At 34.9% G+C, this 21,248-nt stretch overlaps 3 protein-coding genes across 5 annotated transcripts; 2 read left to right on the top strand and 1 right to left on the bottom strand.

The window, feature by feature from the left end:
• Positions 1 to 2,526: 2,526 nt before the first annotated feature.
• On the top strand, positions 2,527 to 4,341 carry LOC145609018 (uncharacterized). The gene has a single exon (XM_081664595.1). It carries the CDS (start codon positions 2,611 to 2,613, stop codon positions 4,051 to 4,053), a length of 1,443 nt encoding a protein of 480 aa, XP_081520721.1. The 5' UTR covers positions 2,527 to 2,610; the 3' UTR covers positions 4,054 to 4,341.
• Positions 4,342 to 6,543: 2,202 nt separating this feature from the next.
• LOC145608321 (protein NPGR2-like) lies at positions 6,544 to 17,394 on the top strand. 3 transcript variants are annotated; one of them, XM_081663940.1, is made up of 6 exons: positions 6,544 to 6,888; positions 7,639 to 7,913; positions 10,989 to 11,232; positions 14,085 to 15,310; positions 15,861 to 16,011; positions 16,772 to 17,394. In XM_081663940.1, exons 2-6 carry the CDS (start codon positions 7,653 to 7,655, stop codon positions 17,089 to 17,091), a joined length of 2,202 nt encoding a protein of 733 aa, XP_081520066.1. In that variant the 5' UTR covers positions 6,544 to 6,888; positions 7,639 to 7,652; the 3' UTR covers positions 17,092 to 17,394. The 3 variants fall into 3 exon arrangements, with proteins under 3 accessions (XP_081520066.1, XP_081520065.1, XP_081520064.1); XM_081663939.1 differs by having other exon boundaries at positions 7,636 to 7,913; XM_081663938.1 differs by having other exon boundaries at positions 6,544 to 7,913.
• A 1,089-nt stretch (positions 17,395 to 18,483) lies between these two features.
• LOC145609394 (large ribosomal subunit protein bL28c-like) lies at positions 18,484 to 20,841 on the bottom strand. Its single transcript, XM_081664888.1, has 2 exons — positions 20,533 to 20,841; positions 18,484 to 18,981 (listed from the first exon to the last, which is right to left on the bottom strand). The coding sequence occupies exons 1-2, from the start codon at positions 20,747 to 20,749 to the stop codon at positions 18,749 to 18,751; spliced, it is 450 nt and encodes a 149-aa protein (XP_081521014.1). The 5' UTR covers positions 20,750 to 20,841; the 3' UTR covers positions 18,484 to 18,748.
• Positions 20,842 to 21,248: the final 407 nt, after the last annotated feature.

Genomic DNA, 21,248 nt, shown 5'->3' with positions numbered 1-21,248 from the left:
TCTTTTTGTGTTGACTTGATGTAACAAACTTCATGATATGGAAGAATGTCATGATGAAGGTTCTAACAGCTTGTTTGAAAAGAACTAATCAATTGAAATTCAAGAAATATAAACAAACTTTTACAGGTTCGTTTGGCATTAATGTGGTTTTCAGTTTTTTGGTTTTTTGTTTTTAAAAATCATATGATAAATATCAAATAATGAATCAAAAATTAATCAAACTTATTATAATCATAATAATTTTGAAAACTGACAACAGAAAAGTAAAAACACTTTTTTTTTTTTCTTGTTTCCTGTATTTAGGGTTTGTTCTCTTACGTTGAAATTTAGTTAAGTTCAGTTCAGCTTAGTTCAGTTCAGCTCAGTTCAGTTCAGCTCCTAATTTCCTTCTCTTATAAAATATTCAGTCCAGTTTAGTTCAACTCAGCTCAGCTCAGTTCAGTTCAGTTCAATTCAGTTCAGTTCAGCTGAGTTCAGTCAATGAGAACAGGCCCTTAGGGTTCGTTTGGCATCATTGTGGTTTTCTGTTTTCTGTTTTTTGGTTTTTTTATTTTTAAAATCATATGATATATGTCATTTAATGAATTAAAAATTAGTCAAACTTATTAAAATTATAATAATTTTGAAAACTGACAACAATAAGTGGAAACACCTTTTTCTTGTTTCCTGTTTTTGGTTTTCAAAAAAACAGAAAACTAAAAACAAAAAACGATGCCAAACAAGCCCTTAGTTTTTGGTTTTCAAAAAATTGAAAACTGAAAACAAAAAAAATGCCAAATCGGTAATGGTAGGAAATTAGAGGGAGCTACTAAAAATATACCAAAATACTTAGAATTTCCTTAGTAAAGAGAGCGACTACTCTTAGGTTTTTGTCCGTGATTTACTAATAATTCACTATTAGTAATACATGATTAAAAAAAAATATTGATAATTTTAGTAAAAATATTGATATCTTTTTAATCCAGTTGGTATGTAGATGAAGTAATAAAATTTACAGATAAGAGAAGTTGGGCATTTCCTGATTAGCTGGAGTGCACAAACACCTTTTAATAATTAACGGACAATTAGGGTAATTAGCTTCAACATCACTGTTGTTTCCTCCTTCTCCAAGTAGTAATTTGATTAAGACATCACTTTTTGAAATCCATCTTTTGCTATTCCTTATTAACTAAATAACGAGCATATAATTTGTAATTTTATATTCGTATCTATAAACTTTGTACATAAAATAATACTTTTATAGAATACAATACTCAAGTGGTTATATTAGAGCTTACCTGCCGGTTCCAAAAGATCATACGTAGTAATAATAAATCTTAAACAACATATCTAATTAGAAGATTAAATAATTAATGATATGAAGTACTTATGTATAATTTAGTACTCGTATAATATTTAAACGATCCGAGTAAAAGACATAAACAATATGTATTAGTTTGAGGATTATGGTTTATTTAAGGTAAGGTACATATTCCAGAATTTGTACTCATATAAGTCATATTTAGTTGGAAATTTCTGACTAATTTGTTTTATGTAATTACTTTATTTTATTATTTACAAGTGACTGCATGTAATTTTTATCCGTCCTACTCGAACCTATATATCACGAATTAAAAGGCTTTTAATTTCATCTCTTTTACGTACTATTGGTACTTTTTGTAAGAGAATGTAAAAATCTATTTGTGTAATTACTTTTTTTTACAAGTACTGTAATTTTATTTCTTCCTATTTGAAGTTATATATAACGAATTTACAGGCTCTTAATTTTCATTTAGTTCTTTTATTTACTTTTGGTACTTTTTGTAAGAGAATGTATAAGTATAATTAACCTATGGTATCTAATATGGTTAGGCGTACTTAAATATCCACTACTCAGCTAATTAGCTTATAAGCAGTCCATTAAATAATTACCATGTCATCAACTAACCATTAAGTACATTTAAGAAACTATTTCAATGAATACTTCGTATATAATGATATATCAATGAATTTTTACATATGCTTATTGAATATAAGCCTGTTGGTAATTATATTGCATTGATCTTTGATAGTAACACCATTCATGATTCACCAATATTAGCGTCTTAGTGTGTGGTGCATTATAATTTTTTCTGATAAGACGCGATCTAATAAACATGTTGGTACATAATACGGATCAACCAAAAAGCAATTGCCTATTTCTACAAAAACTAGTTGTAGTGAATTTTCACATAAATTTCATGTATTTGTAGTATGCAACAAAGGGGGTGTTAATTAGTTAGCAATCAAAATCAGTAACAATACAACAGTACAAGTAGCTGTGATTTTCAATTCCGTGCTAAAAGTAGTATAAAAAAAGAAGTCGTTCCTTCAAAGTAATAAATGCACGATAATGAATAAAATCGGTGATAATATAATTTAGAAATAATATAAAATTATCAAATAATATCAACCATACTACGTACAACAGTTGGTTGTTGATAGAATTAAATGCATTTGTTGTATTGATATTAGCCAATTACAAACTCTATATAAAGTCCCTCAAAGTTTGTATGTTTTGCTCAACATAAAACAAAATAAAATCCTCCTCCTTTATTATTTGTGATACATTTTGATTTATTTATCTCCAATATGAAGGGTGGGACTAAGAGACTTTCTTTGTTGTTTTTAGTTTGCTTTAATGTTTTTGTATCAAGTGTGAGTGCAAGAAGTTTGGAAGCAACAAAGGATAAAGATGAAAAATTTCTTTTTAGTAAGGGAGGTGGATTTGGAGGAGGGTTTGGCGGAGGCGGCGGTGGAGGTGGAGGCGGTGGTGGAGGAGGAGGTGGTGGATTTGGAGGTGGCGGAGGATATGGCGGTGGAGGAGGATTTGGTGGAGGTGCCGGTGGTGGTGGTGGACTAGGTGGCGGCGGCGGTGGTGGCTTAGGAGGTGGTGGTGGAGGTGGTTTAGGAGGTGGCCACGGAATTGGTGGCGGAGTTGGTGGTGGTCATGGAATTGGTGGAGGTGTTGGTGGTGGACACGGAGTTGGTGGTGGCATTGGAGGTGGCCATGGAATTGGTGGTGGAATCGGTAAAGGTGGCGGCATTGGTGGTGGAATTGGTAAGGGTGGGGGACTAGGTGGTGGAGTTGGTGGTGGCCATGGAGTTGGTGGTGGATATGGAAAGGGTGGAGGACTAGGTGGTGGAGTTGGTGGTGGCCATGGAGTTGGTGGCGGGGTAGGTGGTGGATATGGAAAGGGTGGAGGGGTAGGTGGTGGATATGGAAAGGGTGGAGGATTAGGTGGTGGATATGGAAAGGGTGGAGGATTAGGTGGTGGCCATGGAATTGGTGGCGGAGTTGGTGGTGGCCATGGAATTGGTGGCGGAGTTGGTGGTGGATATGGAAAGGGTGGGGGATTAGGTGGTGGAATTGGTAAGGGTGGGGGCATTGGAGGTGGAATTGGCAAAGGAGGAGGTATTGGCGGTGGATATGGAAAGGGAGGTGGACTAGGTGGAGGAATTGGAAAGGGTGGGGGAATTGGTGGTGGAATTGGCAAAGGAGGAGGTATTGGTGGTGGATATGGAAAGGGTGGTGGATTAGGTGGTGGAATTGGGAAAGGTGGAGGGCTAGGCGGTGGAGGAGGTTTTGGTAAAGGAGGTGGAATTGGAGGTGGCATTGGAAAGGGTGGAGGAATTGGAGGTGGAGGTGGCTTTGGAAAGGGTGGTGGTTTAGGTGGCGGCATTGGAAAAGGTGGAGGAATTGGAGGTGGCTTTGGAAAGGGTGGTGGCATTGGAGGAGGATTCGGTAAAGGTGGTGGCATCGGAGGAGGGTTCGGTAAAGGTGGTGGCATTGGAGGAGGGTTCGGTAAAGGTGGTGGCATCGGAGGAGGGTTCGGGAAAGGTGGTGGAATTGGAGGAGGGTTTGGAAAAGGTGGTGGCATTGGAGGAGGGTTCGGTAAAGGTGGTGGCATCGGAGGAGGGTTCGGTAAAGGTGGCGGATTTGGAGGAGGAATAGGCTCTGGTGGCGGCTTTGGAGGTGGCGGTGGATTTGGTGGTGGTGGAGGTGGTGGCGGCGGGATTGGAGGACACTACTAAGGCAGAGACTTCATTTTCTAATTAAGCACATGCTACACGAGAGAGAATTTCATGCATGAGCGACCACATCCATGCATGGAGCTGAATTGGTATTGTTGCCAATTAAGAGCCTAAGTAAAAGATGTACTTGTATTTCTTATTTATCATTATCTATAAGCATGGTTTGTTGAATTATTTGGTGTAACTCATTCTATAGTTTCTAGATAAACTTGCTTAATTTCTTGATCATAATGGATTCAATGTATTGTTGTATTGATTGAATAATCAGTGAACTAGTTGTCAATTTTATGTTTAAGTTGTTGCCTTTGTTGGCCCCAAAATTTTAAATGCTAAGTAATTAATGTGTTCTTTATCAATTATTAAGAGCTTTTCAAGTTTTCACATATTTAGATCCCTCAATCGCTTACCAGCTAATCGGTTATTACTCGTGTGTGACTATGTGAAAGGTACGGAATAGCTTTTAAGCTTTATATAAAAAAGTTTTACGCTTATAAGATACTTGATATTCCCTCTTTGCTTCAAAAAAAAAAAAAATACAATACTTGATATTCCCTCCTTTAATTTTTAAATTCCAGGTTCATCTGTACTAGTAGAATGCCAAAAAACCATATTTATATTTTTTATGTTATAATTAAGTTTGATCCTTCAAATGTCAAACTACCACTACTTAACTATACATCTCACCAAATCCAAAATAATACTCCATAGTTATATTTTTTATGTTATCATTACTCACATTTTTTTGGAAAAACGGGTAAAAAGGCCAAGGACATACGCACTCAATAAACTACGAAGTATTATAATAACCTTGTCTTATTGAGACACAACATCATATCCATTTTAATAATTAATGTAAAATTAGTATCTCGTCTTCATAGATTATAACAATGTATAAATCTAAATCCAGATACAATACGGAGTAATTTTCTTTTGAACACAGATTATAATCATCATTAATATAATATTAAGTCAAATGAAAAATTAAATAATATCCCTTAAGTCTTGACTAGTGCATCAAATAAATAACATGATAGAGTATTACCAATAGTGTATTACAAATATCTTTTCAATATTAAAAAGTTCGTAAAAACAAATTATTATTCTACTCCAATTTAAATAACTCATTTGCTACCTCAAAGAGAGATTACTACGTAATATACTACATCCGTCGTACCAGTCCGTACTATTTAAATTTGTCCAACTAGGATTAGAAGTTGAGGGAAAATTACAAAGCAGAAGAAAAGGTGAAGATCCAAACAACTTGAAAAATGTAACATTTGTCAAGTTGTGTTAGTTTGCTTGTGGTTAGAAAGAGAGGGAAAAAGAGGATAAGGGTTTTATATGAAGTTGTATAAATAAACACATCATAACAAAACAAAAAATATGAAGAAAGTGACAAAAACATAGCAAAGAATTAGCATATTATGTCAATATCCATGACTTCACATAGCCAAGGAAAATGAATTTGTATAATTAATGCAATGTTTGTACAATTCATGTACATGTACTAATGATTTCACCAACTTCTTATTAACTTCTTTTGAGGGTGAATAATAACTTAGGACTTTTTGTGTGCAAAATTATTGCCCCATGCTTGTGCAATACTTATTACAATTCAACTACTACTCCATTTGTTTAAGTCCATTTGTATACATGAACGTGAAATCAAGTTCTAACAGGTACATACACGCTAATATGAAAAAGAGTTCATACAAAGTACAAACATATTCTAAACTAATTATGGTATTTCATCTCCACTTTAAATAATTATGATATAATTTTATTACGTTGCAAGGCTTGCCGATATGTTTATTGCTAGATGGCGACAAACAAGAACTTAATATGCAGATTACTTTATTAATCATGTCATCGTAATTAAACTTACACAAAGGAGAGAAAAGACCTTCTAATTATTATTTGATAAGATTTCTAGTTATTGTATATACATTTCGTAAGTCCGTACATTTTATTTTCAAGATTAAGTGTTTATTATGTGACACTTCAAGTGTTTGTTTAAGAAAATCACATTCAACAGGCTATTTAAAGCCATATTATAATACTCATTATTTAACTAAGGATTAAAGTAAAGCTGATTGTACTCCATATGAATCTATAATTTTCGGGATAATTATATCATTTGCTACAAGTACAATTTATGTCTTTTTCTCAAGTGCTTTACATTTTTTTTTTTTCAAGTGTCTCACAACATATAAAATGTTGTTTGTACAAAATTCAAAGTGCCCAAGTCCCAAGCCCATTTCACATTGGATAATCATTTTCATAATTAAATTAAGTGGACTACTAAAAATAATACTCCAATGAAACTCGAAAAATTAAACAAATCATTGTCAATTAGCACGTAGTTGACCCATATATGACAATCCAAGAACTCATATTTGACTAAAGTGGACCCCCAAAAATACAGGACATTCTTCTTCTTCTTCTTCTTCTTACAATTTTTGTAATGTAATAATTTAATTTTTAGAAAAAACTTAAACCCCTCACAATTGACAGTCTCATACTTAAAAACCCAGAAAATAATTTAATTTTTATTAATAATTTTAGAATTTAATTCTATTATCCAACATCTTATTTGCTCTAATATATTAGCTAAGTTTGATTTGTTAGCTTTTTTGGAGATATCTTTTGCTAAATTGTGATTTCATACCATATATTATACATGTATAATAAAGGTGTAATATGAAAAGAGGCAATTTGGTTGGTGGGTCTGTGGATTATAGACCAATTCTAGCATTTTGGAGGCTTTATATACTGCAGAAGATTAAAATGTTTTCTGGGTCTAACAATTTTTTGCTTTTTCTCAATCAACAGCAGGTATACTTTTCTCTTTTCTTTTTTCTTTTTTATTCCTATGATTATGACTTTGATTCCTACTTTATTTCAGTTCACTGTTTGCTTTAATGTAGTGTTTTATTGTTGTTTAGTACTGTAATTTAGGGGCTTTTTCCTGCTAATTGATATCTAAATTATGTGATTTTACTGTGATTAATGAGTGCTAATTGAGTTTTTGATGCTGGGTTTTGAGTTTTAGGGACACTTTGTTGGTGATTGATTGATGCTTAATTCTGTATTTCATTGTGATTAATTGGTGTTAATTGAGTTTATCAGTTTGGTGGGTTTTTATTTTTTTATTTTTTATTTATTAATTAATTTATTTATTTATTGGAGAAGAACTTGGGTTTCTGGGGTTTGGATTTTATTGATTTCTGATTAATTTGAAGCTTGTTTGAATGTGCTCAATTTTCAAGGTTTATGATATAAGATTAAGATTTTTGGAATTTAAAATGTAATGTGAAGAATTTTTGTCCATTTCTTGGAAAATGTGGAAATTTGCAGTTTTGTAATTTTTCTCCAGTTTTTTTTTATTGTTTATGATGGCTGTAATTTTAACATCTATGTATAAGTTTGCATTTCTGCCATAAGGTTTAGTAAAATCTCGATGTAGATGGCCAAGTTTGCAGAGACTCTCTATGTTCTGTATATTTTATAGGAGAGATATTATCAGCATCATTAAAGATTTTCACCTGACATTTTTTGTTATGTGTATTTGGGGTGGAAAAGAAGTATTTGTGTGTAATATGAAAGCCAAACCTTCGAGGAAGAGTCGGAGAATCGGTGGTAAAGGCGGATTGAAGAAGATGATGAAGTGCATTTTCTTAGGGAAGCAAGTTAGGGAAGATGAGGCAGCTGAATCATCAGATTCTTCCTTAGCTACCAGGGATTATTCAGCCAGTGGTGGTTTTTCAGGTCAAGCTGGGGAGGTTGTCCCAAAGCCGAACATGAGCACCATTGAAGAAGCTGAATTATCTCTTCGTGCAAGTGGTTACTTGAACTATGAGGTAGTTTATCAATGCTCTTCTAAGTATCAAATCATTTATTCGTAATTAATTTGGGGGGATGATGAAATCTAAGAGGCTTTAATTGATAGATTATACCTAATTCAGCTTATGCATTGCTAAACTGTGTATGATACATTATCCGTTTTTGTTCCGTTAAGCTAATTAGTTAAGATTTTCGTCTAAAATTTGATATGGTTTCTCCGATTCCTGATTTGCTAAAAACTCACTCCTTAAAGTTAGATTATGGTATGATTAATTAGTTTTGTATCACTCTTCTTTTTTTTACTGGAGTCATTTGACCTGATGGTGTTTTAGCCTGTAGGGTTTCATCTAAACTTATCATGCATGCAACTGTGAATAAGAAGGTCAGAGACCTCAGAGTCTCTAATTACTATATGAGACAAATCTTGCATATGTGGATAGTTCTACACAAGTGATGTAGCATTGTAGTTTTACAAGATAAAGATCAAGGAAGAAGGTAGAGACATTGTTTAGTTTTATCAATGAAGCTTTATAACCATGTAAAAGGTCGAATTGTATCTTGCCGAAGAACTTTTAATATCACTTATTGTTTGATGAGTAATAATTAGTCTGGCTGTCCAAACATATTTAATATCAGCTTTTATAGCACAAACGACCGTTTTTTTGGAATGCTCAAGTATGAAGATTCTCAACCTGAATCTATGCTAGAAATAATTATATAGAGTAAGAATAAATTGGTTGAAGAAGCAATACGTTTCTTGAAATGAGTCTTATTAATTTGCTGTTTTTAGTCCCTGATATATCTTTTTTCTTGCATTAAGTGTTGAGGCTTACAGTAAAAATTCAACCCATTGGTAACTTGACTCCTGCTCCTCTCCTTGCCCCTCGCTCTAGGAGTAATAATAGAAGTAAGAGATAACAGTAAATATAGTTAATTGCGTACAATGTGGCCGTAGCCTATTGCTATAAAGGAGTCCTTTTCTGCCTGTAAACTTCAGCTTACTTTAATGTAAAGGGTTTAGCTTACTTTGCTGTTAGTTATCTTCGAAATTATAGAAAATCCCCTTGTTTCGTGGTTGGCTACTGAGCTCTTGCATTAAGTGTCATGTCATACGAGTTCTTTCACATGTCAGAATGCAGCACTTTGCAATTTATGACAGAATTGTGTGCTCTTGCCCGAAAGGCAGTGCTGAAAGTACCTATGGTTAAAGTCTTGGGAACACTTTATCTATAATGCAGATGACTGTTTGGCATGCTTATGTTGAAAATATGTTGTTTAGTTATTTCATCTCTAGAGTGTGATCGTTAGATTGGGTGTGAAGTTCTGTTTATGCTCGTATTATTGTTGCTACTTGATTGATAAATTTAAGTTTGGTTCAAATAGAATTAAGATAAATTATGCATAATGATACTAATGAAACAGCCTTGATAAATAGGGACTCTTGAGATATTTAGGGACTGAAATTCAGTTTAGTGCTACATAGTTAACTTTGGCTGCAGCAGTGATGAATCTAAATGATTCTACAAATCTACATCAATCAGAGAATCTTGATTTGATGACAGTCTTGGAGATCTTTGAGAGTGTCAGTAAGTGAGTTAATAGTTAAAAATTGTAAAGCCGTATGAACAAGATGCTTATGTAGCAATTGGAAACAAGAGATTACATTTTAGATGCATTGCTTTGCCGATGTAAGCTTAGAGTGAGAAATCCATAAAAGCCATTTGTAGAATGCATTGGAGGTTAGGTTTGCTTTCTATGTGTTCCACAATAACGGTTGACCTAGGACCTATTTTGAAAAAAGTATAGTGGAAATAGGATGTTCTTGTTAATTGAAAAAATAATGGTAAAGGCCACATAATCACCATTTATTCTTGGATATCCTAATCTTTCTGCTCCCTACTCCTAAGCTCCTCTTGGTGTCATATTTGTTGGCTTATAAGGTGCTTCCCATACACCCAACTGCAGCCAAATCCACTTGCTTAGGATATTTTTTTTTCACTTCTTCTCTCCATCTCTTTTTGCGGAGGGAAAGCGGATTAATTGATAAAGATTCATAATGCTTCTTTTTTTAGAGCATAAGTCTTGAATAGTGAAAATTTGCTTAGGATATTTTTTTTTCACTTCTTCTCTCCATCTCTTTTTGCGGAGGGAAAGCAGATTAATTGACAACGATTCTTAATGCTTCTTTTTCTAGAGCATAAGTCTTGAATAGTGAAAATCAAGAAACACTAAAGACAATGGTTTTCTTTTTGAAGGACTAATTTATCTGAATTATTCTAATCATCGAGTCTTTATTGTTGATCATATACTGTGAAGCAGGAACTATTAGTTGATCCACATCTGGGGTGAAAATAGTGAATTTTTGCAACTTGTGACCATGCTGTTGTAGTTTTTCCATGAGAGCAGGTCTTATAAATGATGGATGGTGAAACTCCATTTTTTATGAAATATGAACAATGGGGTGATGTTTAGTAGTATGAAGTCGGACTTGGTAACATGGGGTGATTCTTAGTGAGTTAGTAGTATATGGGCGGACTTGGGCTATTTTATTGCACACACCTATCTTATGTTAAAGTTACCTGAACCGTTTTTCCTCTATGCCCCTCCTTGCCCAATGGCGCAAAAGCAGCAGTCCTCCATCTGGAGTTATTACAACAATAACACTTTGACTTATGGTATAATCATATTTTTCTGAAAAAGCTTTCTAGGAAGTGTGCATGACTATATTTTCTTAGGCTCTGTTGGTTTGTATAATTAATTAAGAAAGAAATCCTCATTGTATTGATAGAAGAAATTTCCATATATCGACCGAGTTTTGGTTGGGTTATTGTAATGACCAAATTGAGACCTGGTTGAAAAAAAAAAAAAAGAGGATACTAAATCTTGGAAGGAAGGAAAGAAAATCATCTTTATGCACACTATCTCAAGACTTTAAGGAGCTGAATTACAGAGTGTTTCAATAAAAAAAAAAATCAGGACATTTCTTCTATCTTTAAATACCTCATTGAAATAATAATTTCTACATTGGGGTTTTATTAGACTTGGAAAACAAAATTGCTGCAAGGTCTCATGAGTGCTGCTACAATGTACAGGAAGCCAGAGCATTGTTAGGAAGGCTTGAGTACCAGAAGGGAAACATAGCAGCAGCACTTCGCGTTTTTGAAGGTATTGACATTGATGGAGTTATGCCTAATATCAGAATTTCATTAGCCGGGAGATGTGATCTGCAAAGACAGAGTGATGTAGTGCTGCCCATGTCAATGCATGCTGTTAGTATCCTTATTGAAGCAATTTTTCTCAAAGCAAAGTCATTGCAGGCCCTTGAAAGGTTTGAAGGTACTTTTTATTTTATTTTCTTCTTATTTCACGTTTATTTTCTTGGACTACACATGCTAGTTTGTTGTGATCAACATGTTCATAAATCATAACTCATTTCTAAGAAATCTGTCTTGGCACTTTGTTGGCCTTTTTCTTGCTTGGTTGTTGTAGGGAAGTCTCATGTCTTATGAAGTTTTTGATTGATGGGTTGGTGATGGTACATTAGGTTCAAACTTCAAAGTGATCATGGAAAGTTTGATTTTTTATTTTTATTTTTATTTTTTTTTATTATTATTTTTTATTATGGTTGGGTATCTATTGGATTTTTTACCTTGTTGGCTTCTAGATGTAACATTGCTGAGAAAAGAGGGACTTAGGACAGAAATGTGAAGGATATAATTTAAGCAACTCAATGGTTTATTTGTATGTAAAAGCATGAGGGTAGGGTGGAACCTTGGATGCATCCTAAATTATAGAGGTTGATTTAGATGCAAAACGAACATGAAACAATAAAATTTATGTTCATATGATAGGCAGTACATTAGGAAAGAAGATTTGCTTGTTATGAGGTCTAGTGTGCAATTTTCTCCTGAAATTTACGTATAAGAACTTATCTGAATACATTGTAGCTGTGAAATGAGTTTGGGTAGCCTTTATTTAAAGTTTGGAACTTCTGCGAACTTTTTGAAACTTATCAGCCCTTTTTTGAAATTGTTTTTCCTAAAATAAGTTTGTTAGGGTGAACAGGTTTTTTGATGGATAATTACCTTTAATATTCCACTGCTCTCATATGGGTATTCAGGTCAGCAGGTATGCTTCAGTAATGATTTGAATTGATCTGGATCAGGATTCAGGATTCTGGATATGACGAATTGTTCTTTGTCCCTAAATTAGGATCTATAGGATCTACATTGCAAACATGCCGGGTTAAGTTAGTCCATATAAATTGCCATATGTACTTGATTAAATTATCCTAAACATCTCACTTAGAGCACGCACAACCATTAACCTAAAAAAGTTATTAATGGCTCTCCTTATACCCCTTTCTTAATCCTTCACATCATTTGTCATGGAAATTTTTTTTCCCACCTCAATTCACTCTATTCATGACAAGATTTTTTGTCATCACTTCCTTCCTACTCTTTCCCAATTAGACAATTACCCCCATTCCATTTTCACTCAAATTCTCAACAAAATATGGGTATTTATTTGAAGCCTAAAAAATTTATGACTATTGGTAAATTTTTTCTTTATTAATTCGGGTACCCGAATTTTCGGATCGGTTGTCGGGTACCCAATAAGATATTCAATAATGTTAATTAAACTTAATAATGTAGGGTCCGTTTGGCATCGCTGTGGTTTTCTGTTTTTTGGTTTTTTATTTTTTAAAAGTACATTATATATGTCACATAACGGATCAAAAAATATTTAGACTTATTAAAATCATGATAATTTTGAAAACTGACAACAAAAAAGTGGAAACACCTTTTTCTTGTTTCCTGTTTTTGGTTTTTAGTTTTCAAAAAAACTGGAAACTGAAAACCAAAAATGATGCCAAACAAGCCCGTAGTTATTATAATATCATTTAACACTAATTAACAACAATACATGGTTTTACCAAATTATTAATAATATTACTAATTATAAAGTGATTATGAAGTAAAGTAAGACTTAAGATTTACAAAAATAGATTGAAGTAGGGAAAAAAAATAAAAAAAATGCTTATCGGATCGGATTGGATAACCGTTAATTTTAAAATGATATCCAATAACCATATCCGATAACAAATTATCGGAACGGGTACCCAAACCTTTATGGTTATCGGATCGGGTACCCTAATTTTTGGAACAGTTACGGATCGGGTTTTCGATTTTTCGGGTAGTTTTGCTCAGCCCTAGAAAAAAGCCCTTAAAATAATAGTGTAATGGGCAATCTAATGGCTAATGCTATGTGTCCTGGTTGGGTTGGTTGATGACAAAACCACATACACATGACCCAACTACCCAAGGCATGAGTTATATCATAGAAATCATATTTTTGACTTTGTCATGCCGTACAAAATATCTTTTCATGATACATGAACCTTTTTTTTTTTTTTTTTTTCCGTAATCTCATGTCATGAACTACTAAAAGTCCATAAATAACAATGCTCTTAAGAAACTCAAAGAAAGAAAAGATCAAGTAGCATGAATCAAATGTTGTGAAGTTGAATCACTTAAGTAAATCCATGGTCAAATTGACCATAGTCCTAACAATGTAAAACTTGGAGCAAGAAATCAGACTGATCCTCCATCCAATTTTTAAGCTAACATTTACCTTTTGCACGGAGATTAAGGAGAGTGAAAAAGTAGAGAAAAATAAGTAAGTGGGTGTGAGACCCAGCTTTGACATTGGAAAAAGAGTAGAGAAAAAGATTTGTAGAAACCAGATGTTATAAAATGGGAAATTTCATCTTAAATTAAGATGAAGGGGGGTATATGCCAATAGAACATAATTGGCTCAGGATTATCCCCAATTCATCTATTTTACAGACTAACTGCGGCTCTTGTATTCTAACGACTTTGGTCGCCTTTTACTCTGCCAATTTCCACAACATGCGCATCAGAATTAGTGTGAAGCTGTTTCACGTTGCTCAGAGTTTGTTTCTCAGTATGATCATGTGGTTAAGACTTAAGCTAAGCATGAGATAACTTCACTAGGTCCCATGATTCTGATAGATTCAAAGTAGCAATATGTGAGTGTGCTTGTTCTTTGAGTAGCATAGTATTATAAACCTGTGGGGCTTCCCCCGTGGCTTAATTTAATAGTCAATTGCTCATGATTGTAGAATTACTTCAAAGGCTAATTTTGTAATCTTTATCTTTCTGCAGAAGCTGCTCAATCATGCCAGGTGATTTTGGAAACTGTAGAGTCTGCGATACCAGAGGGTTTGAGCGGACGGTTTTCCAACCACTGTAAAATGCAAGAGACCTTGGTTAGTACAGTGGAGTTGCAACCTGAGTTGTGGAAACTTGCCTTGTGCCCCAATAAAGCAATTTCATCATACCGTCATGCATTACTCTATAATTGGAATCTTGACGTGGGAACTCAAGCAAGGATTGAAAAAGAATTTGCAATTTTTCTATTGTATAGTGGTACTGATGCAAGCCCCCCAACGCTTCGTTTCCAAGTGGAAGGAGCATATGTTCCTAGTGACAATGTAGAAGAGGCAATTCTACTTCTTTTGCTCTTTCTGAAGAAATTTCTTCAGAGAAGGATTGACTGGGATCCATCAATCGTGGATCATCTTTCCTTTGCGCTATCTACGTCTGGAGATTTAAGCATCCTAGCCCGTCAATTAGAAGAATTACCTGCTGGTGCCATTGACAGGAAAAAGAATTATAGCAGCCTTGCGCTATGTTATCATGGACTAGGAGAAGATAAGGTTAGCTTAAACCTACTGAGGAATCTTCTTAATGACCGCGAAATTCACAACTGCACCCATGAACTATTACTTGCTTCGAAAATATGTGCTAAAGATACAAATTTCACTGAAGAAGGGATCAATTATTCTGGAAAAGCGATCAAGAGACTGGAAGGAGACTGTGAACAACTGTCCTGTAAAGCCACCTGCTTGTTAGGTATTTTGTCATCAGCACAATCCAAATCGGTTACTTCTGACTCTAAAAGAGCACGGATGCAATCTAAAGCTCTAGACCTGTTGGGAACTGCTGAAGCAATGACGAATGAAACAGACGCAAACGTCATATATCATCTTGCCTTAGAAAATGCTGAGCAGCGGAAGTTGGATATCGCACTCTCGTATGCAAAAAAGTTGCTGAAACTGGAGGCTAGTTCAGGTACTGCAGGATGGGTTCTTCTGGCTCGTATACTCTCTGCTCAGAAGCGCTACATTGATGCAGAAACTATAATCAATGCTGCTTTGGAACAAACTGGGAAGTGGGAACATGCTGAATTATTGAGAACCAGAGCAAAACTCGAAATTGCTCAAGGCAAAACTAAGATTGCCATACAGACATATACTCATCTTCTTGCAGTTCTTCAGGTTCGGAAGAAAAGTAGCGGGCCTTTTGGCATCAAGAAAAAGATAATAGAGGTATATTCTCAGTTGCTTATTTAACTTCATTTCCTAGTGACTGTTCTCCTTTCTATTCTGGATAACTTCAATAGTCCAAATTGATTTTCTGAATATTCATTGCAAACAATATCAGATCCTTATTCTTGATTCGTAATTTATTGTTAAGAAAATATTTATATTTTCAGTTGTGAATCGTCAAATTTGATAATCACTCTGAAATAAGAAATTCATAAAATCATGAGGATTGCGATTAAAGAGCTATAACTTGGCCACTATTGTGCTCTCTGCCTACATATTTTTTACAAGAATTCTAAACTGCAAAAGGATAATGATCAGCATAAGAACTTGACATTTTTGTACTGATTGTACCAAAAAGAACTGCAAGTCAATTTACTTGATGTGTTCTTTGTTAAGCTTGTTGTTTTGTTTTGACACCATGTTATTTTTTGACAAACATCATAATTGAATTTTAGCATATAAGATAAACCATTTATTTGAAAATCTTCATAGTGTCTGCTCTGGTAAGGTACCTAGTGAAATGACTATACATTGCAAATTATGATGACAGAGGAAAGAAGAAGATAAAATCTTGGAGATGGAGACGTGGCATGACCTGGCCAACGTGTACACAAGCCTATCACAATGGCGAGATGCTGAGGTCTGCCTCTCAAAATCAGAAGCACTATGTCCTCATTCTGCTTCTAGATGTCATTCCAGAGGTAAATGATGTTATATTCAAGTCCATCACATCTCTTGCAGGCCCACATTGATAGTTTTGATAGAACATGAGGAATTGATATCTACTTTTTGCAGCCATTTTTAGCATTCCTTTGATGTAGCTCCTCCCCAGCCCCTCTCTTCTGTATGTTCATATTTGGTTGGACTGATTGGAGACAAAAACCTTGTCTTTTTCCATCGGATGCTTGGCAGATAATGAAAATATGACCTTCTACATGCTTACTTTAGATACCATTGCATAATCCATAATCCCTTGTTATCTGCTTGGTAGACTGAGCAAGTTAGCAACTAGCATTGAGTGGTATGTGAGTAGTGTGTTCAAAAATCTTTAGCGCAAGGAGCCATTAGCTGTAGATTTAGGTTTTTGTGTGTGAACTGTAAGGACCAACAGTCTAAGCATCTAATCAGGATTGCAGTTAGTTGTTGCGAGTTAGGGTCCAGGCTCGAAAATTGCCCCCCTCATCTCATCCACAATTTCTTCACATGTATTGTGTACCAGTACCATTAAGCATAGCTAGAGAAGTTTATTCTCCTTCCCCCTCATATGCTATTGCTTCTAATTGGTTGTCCATAACAGCTGGAATAAATGGGCCAGGTCCAAAGCCATTAGTAGTGATTGTGGCTGTCCAACATGTAGTCGTTCAAAAATTATTTCTCTGTACTTACCTGTCATTTGACGAGCTTTGTGATTGATTTTGTCATCAATACTGATGCTTGTGTGTATAATGTATTGTGCACAAGGTTTACTTTACCTAGCAAAGGGACTTGAAAAGGAAGCTCAGAAGTCATTTTGGGATGCGCTGGACCAGGATCCCAACCATGTTCCTAGCTTGATTTCCATGGCTCAAAGTCTTGTGCAATTCGGAGATCAAACCCTGCCAATTGCCATAACCTTTATCAGGCAAGCAATTCGTCTTGACAGGACTAATCATACAGCCTGGCACATTCTCGGGTTGCTACATCGATCTGAACCTGAAGGTGCAGCAACAACTGAAGCTCTTGAATGTTTTGAGGCTGCTGCTCTTCTTCAAGAAACTGCTCCTGTTGAACCATTCAGTTAATGTGTTCTCCTGTTGTACAGGTCTTATTGTTATAGAAAATTTTCTGCAGGAAACTCACAGGCTCTCAGGCCAGAAAGGTTTTCTAACATAGGGAATCATAGACGGATAGACCACAGTTTAAAGTCAATTTATCATAAACCACAGTTTTGAATAGCAATTGCCCCAAGTATCTTGCTGCTTGACTTTGCAATCTAGTTCTTTCTTTCATGGATAAGAACTAGGTCGCAAACTTGCAAGTAATTTAGATATGCATCGTATTTTGATTCATATGCATAGCCTAGGATATCTATCTACTGGCTTTAGTGCAATGGTTAAATGTCATATATCACTGATAGCCTAGCATATCTATCTATGTGATCGACTGGCCACTAGTCGATCACATAGAGGCATGTGGTAGTCTCGAGTTAATGAAGGGCAGTGTTTACTTAGTCGGTTGAATCAATAATTAAAAGCCAAATTGGATGTACTTGACTACTCAAATGACCTCCTAGGATCATGTAGGGATTGCGGGAAGCACTTTGACCTCTTTTTTTCTTGGAACCTGAAAGCCGAATATTGTCTAAAATTGAAAGCTATAATTCACACTTTTGGACAATTTTGTGATTTTTTCCAAAATTGAGGTGAGTGTGTGGGGTGTCTCCTGATGTCATAAAAGTTGGTTTGGAATCATAGTAAGGTTATAATAGGTTTTATAAAAGTATAAAGTTTTAAGATTGAGTTTGGTCATTGAGGGTAGTATCATGGCTTATCTTAGGGCCAAGGATAAGACAAGACAACAAAAGGCAAGGATTTTAAGACATGATAACGAGGAGTGGGCCAATACATGAATGAGATGGTTCCAAACACTATGCAGGCTTCCTAGGGAATCTTTTTTTGTCCCATTCTCAATCATACAATAGCTTCATTTGTCCACTATCCATACATACGACTATACGAGTCTTCTAAACCATTGATGTTCAGACCTAATTTAACCCTCCTAGATCGCAGTAAATGATTTTAAGCAACTCCCATTTTCACTGTAGGAGCCTTTATCAACAATTCTCCACACTCATCACTATGTCTGGAACTATACATCCCTGTCAACTTTAAGTCAACCATATGTAACATAGGTCAGGCAGACGGGCACCCATCAACCCCATTCTTCACAAGAAATAGGGAGAAGTAGGGCAAATTTGACTCAGTTTTCCAGTCTCACATAAATTTGTTCCCATGGAGAAGGACCGCCGTTACAGGACTCAGGAGTCCGTTTTCCTGCTCGTTCTGCACCACCATATGTACCAGTTGAGGAATTGAGGTCATAAGAAAAAAGAATTCCTTGACTATATGGAAAGCACCCGGCTTTACATGGCTAAATGATTACAATGGAAACATGTATATGAGAAATGCAAAATGTTATGCTGAACAATTACTGAGTTCTATCAAATATTAGCACTTTAAGTTCATACAAGAATATTTTCCCAGAGAAACAACCAGATATTGTAACACCATGAACCTCCATTTTTCTGAAATTTGCTTTTTCATTAATTTGCTCAATATGCTACAGATAATTTCAAAAACCTAGGGAAAAAGTTGTAATCAATATAAGACAACCATAAAACTTTGGATTACAAAACAAGAAAATTGGCGTTCTCGTTGCTTTACAAACATTGCTGTTCTATCATGCCTTGCTAAGGTCAATCCCTGCCTTCTTAGCAACAGCGTCCAATCCATTTTTCTCTATGGTCTTCAAAGCCTTGGTAGATAACCTAAGTTTGAGAAACCTTTTACCAGCTTCCCACCAGACTCTCTTGTATTGCAGGTTCACAAACTGCAATCTCTTTGTTTTGTGGTTTGAGTGAGAAACCCTGTTTGCCTTGTTTGATTTCTTCCCAGTAAATGGACATACTCGGCCTGATCAGCAATCAACTCATAAACTTAATAACCTCAATTTAGTTACAAAAAGTGTCACAAATATTAGATACTTTGAAATTCAACAGCCAATATAAAGATAAAATGACATTGCAGCCAGGACTGAGAAAGCAATTGATCTTTGATCAACAATTGTTCATCTTCCATCTCAATGCCCATACAAGTTTCATGGACTCAATATCACTAACTCTGCCACAGATACTTATGGCCAGTTTAGTTGGCGACAATTAATGATTGTAATAGTAATATATATACTTTGTATAAGTTACTTTGTTAAGATAAGTTCCATCTAAATGCCCATAGTAATGCAATTCACGAATGGAAATCTATGAAGAGAAAGGGATACCTTTGGGGTGAAGTAATACTATGAACATTGGCATAACACTTAAATAGTTTACTTACAAAATTATATACTTCATATAATTTTATTGTCATTTCCACCAACTATTGCCTTAGCTTTCCATGGTAACAGATTTCAGACATGCTGAGCAATAACATTTTGTACATTGGCCGTTGATGCTTTAGCTTTCCATAGTACTCGTAACAGATTTCAGACATGGCTGAACAATATAATGTTGTAATTTATGACCAATTTTGCAAGAGATTAGGAAAAATAAACATAGTAGTTTCATAAGCTAGACAAATCAAATTCAGAAAGAAAAATTTCTCATGATTAAACTAGACATTAGTCTGCATTTCTCCAATATCAAAATTCTGCAATGTAAAATGCATCAGCAAAGATTACAATAACAAGTAGTGACTCGAGCAATAGAAGGGGGCATGGGAAGATGTAGAACAAGAGAATTTATACTTCTATCAGGTATTTTATGGGGCGAATCTACAAAGGTTTTAACGCTAAAACCCACTCCTTCCTAGTATCCTGGGGCAGCTAAATTTCAATTGACATCATCCATTACAAAGTTCTGCTAGCAAAGATGAAACAGGTTCCATACAGTTCATCCAACAACACTGCTAAAACTCGAAGGATAACAATGCCTTTCCTCTTGTTCTCCAATACAACAATACTCAAAAAGATAACGGCGATACAACAATACATGTTATCCAAACATATTTATGTGCAAAACATTTATTACAATCTGATGGTAAAGCTAAGTTATGGTATAGCAATAGCATCAGTCCATGATCAAAAACATGTTCAACCAACAATTATCGGCTAAAACCAAGAGCACCCCACCTTCACTTGAGCTGTAGTTAAAGCAGCTTTCACCCAAAATTCCTCAACTTACAAAAATAATATCCTTAAATTCTATCCTTTACAGCAAAATTGAAGATAATGCTCTAAATTTCAGCTCAATTTTGCAGAAAATTAACCAATACTGTACTAAATATTCTACAAGTATAACATCAAGCAGATACTAAAATCACAGAAAATGTAACATATTGACACACAAATTAACCCAAAAAAAAGCAACAAAACTCAGAAAAATTGAAAACCCACAAAGATAAAGCCAAAAGTAATCCAAAAAACAGAGAATTTAATACAAATTGAGAAAAGGGGAAAAGGGTTCTTACGAGCAACAGGTTGAAGCGAGGGTTTGAAAGGAGCAGAAATGGGTTTGTTAATGGTGGTGAGAAATGGAGATTGAGAAATTTGAATGCCATTGAATTGGGAAGTGAGAAACCCTAGCTCAGAAACAGTTGTTCTGGGTTTCAATGAGCATGAGAATTGGGGTTTGCGGAAGCAGACATTGGTTGGGTTGCTTATCAACATTCCTGAAGCAGCAGCCATTTTTCTCTCTCCTGTTAAGCTTTCTGTGTCTCGTTATCTGTTTTTAGAAGGTTGGAAATTGAGATAGGTGGATGATGTTCAAGTGTATAACTGCTCTGTTTCGGTCTTTCCCTCTAGTTAAGGGAGGGTCGGCAGTGGGTCGCACCGTAATACTCCTCTCGTTTTTAAATACTTGCAACACTAGTGTATTTTGGTCTCTAAATACTCTTTAGTACTTTTCATAATGTCAGTTGCACTAAATTATACTAACTCCATTGGAAATCAAATTCACATTACATAAAAATTTAGTCATTTTACAGATATTACTCACTAATCTTTTAAAAACTACGCGCAAACACAAGTGTTACAAGTATTTAGGGAGAGAGAGAGAGTAGATAAACACATGGATTTACCAAATTGGTATATAAAATTTCCATTTTATAATAGGAAAATTTGATTCTAATAATCCAACCTTTGCGTGGTCTTATTTCATTAATCCGACCTTTTGATTATTCCTCAA

The sequence above is a fragment of the Chenopodium album genome, chromosome 23, assembly GCF_948465745.1.
Source record: "Chenopodium album chromosome 23, dcCheAlbu1.1, whole genome shotgun sequence".
Classification (NCBI taxonomy): domain Eukaryota; kingdom Viridiplantae; phylum Streptophyta; class Magnoliopsida; order Caryophyllales; family Amaranthaceae; genus Chenopodium; species Chenopodium album.
The sequence above is the reverse complement of the archived record's forward strand: the minus strand, read 5'-3'. Positions and strand labels throughout refer to the sequence as shown.

Coding starts and splice junctions, on each gene's coding strand:
- LOC145608321 (XM_081663938.1), top strand. CDS start 7,545: ATGTTCTGTATATTTTATAGGAGAGATATTATCAGCATCATTAAAGAT. Junction 7,914..10,988: donor GTGGTTACTTGAACTATGAG/GTAGTTTATCAA, acceptor TACAATGTACAG/GAAGCCAGAGCATTGTTAGG. Junction 11,233..14,084: donor GGCCCTTGAAAGGTTTGAAG/GTACTTTTTATT, acceptor ATCTTTCTGCAG/AAGCTGCTCAATCATGCCAG.
- LOC145609018 (XM_081664595.1), top strand. CDS start 2,611: ATGAAGGGTGGGACTAAGAGACTTTCTTTGTTGTTTTTAGTTTGCTTT.
- LOC145609394 (XM_081664888.1), bottom strand. CDS start 20,749: ATGGCTGCTGCTTCAGGAATGTTGATAAGCAACCCAACCAATGTCTGC. Junction 18,982..20,532: donor CTCGCTTCAACCTGTTGCTC/GTAAGAACCCTT, acceptor ATTGCTGATCAG/GCCGAGTATGTCCATTTACT.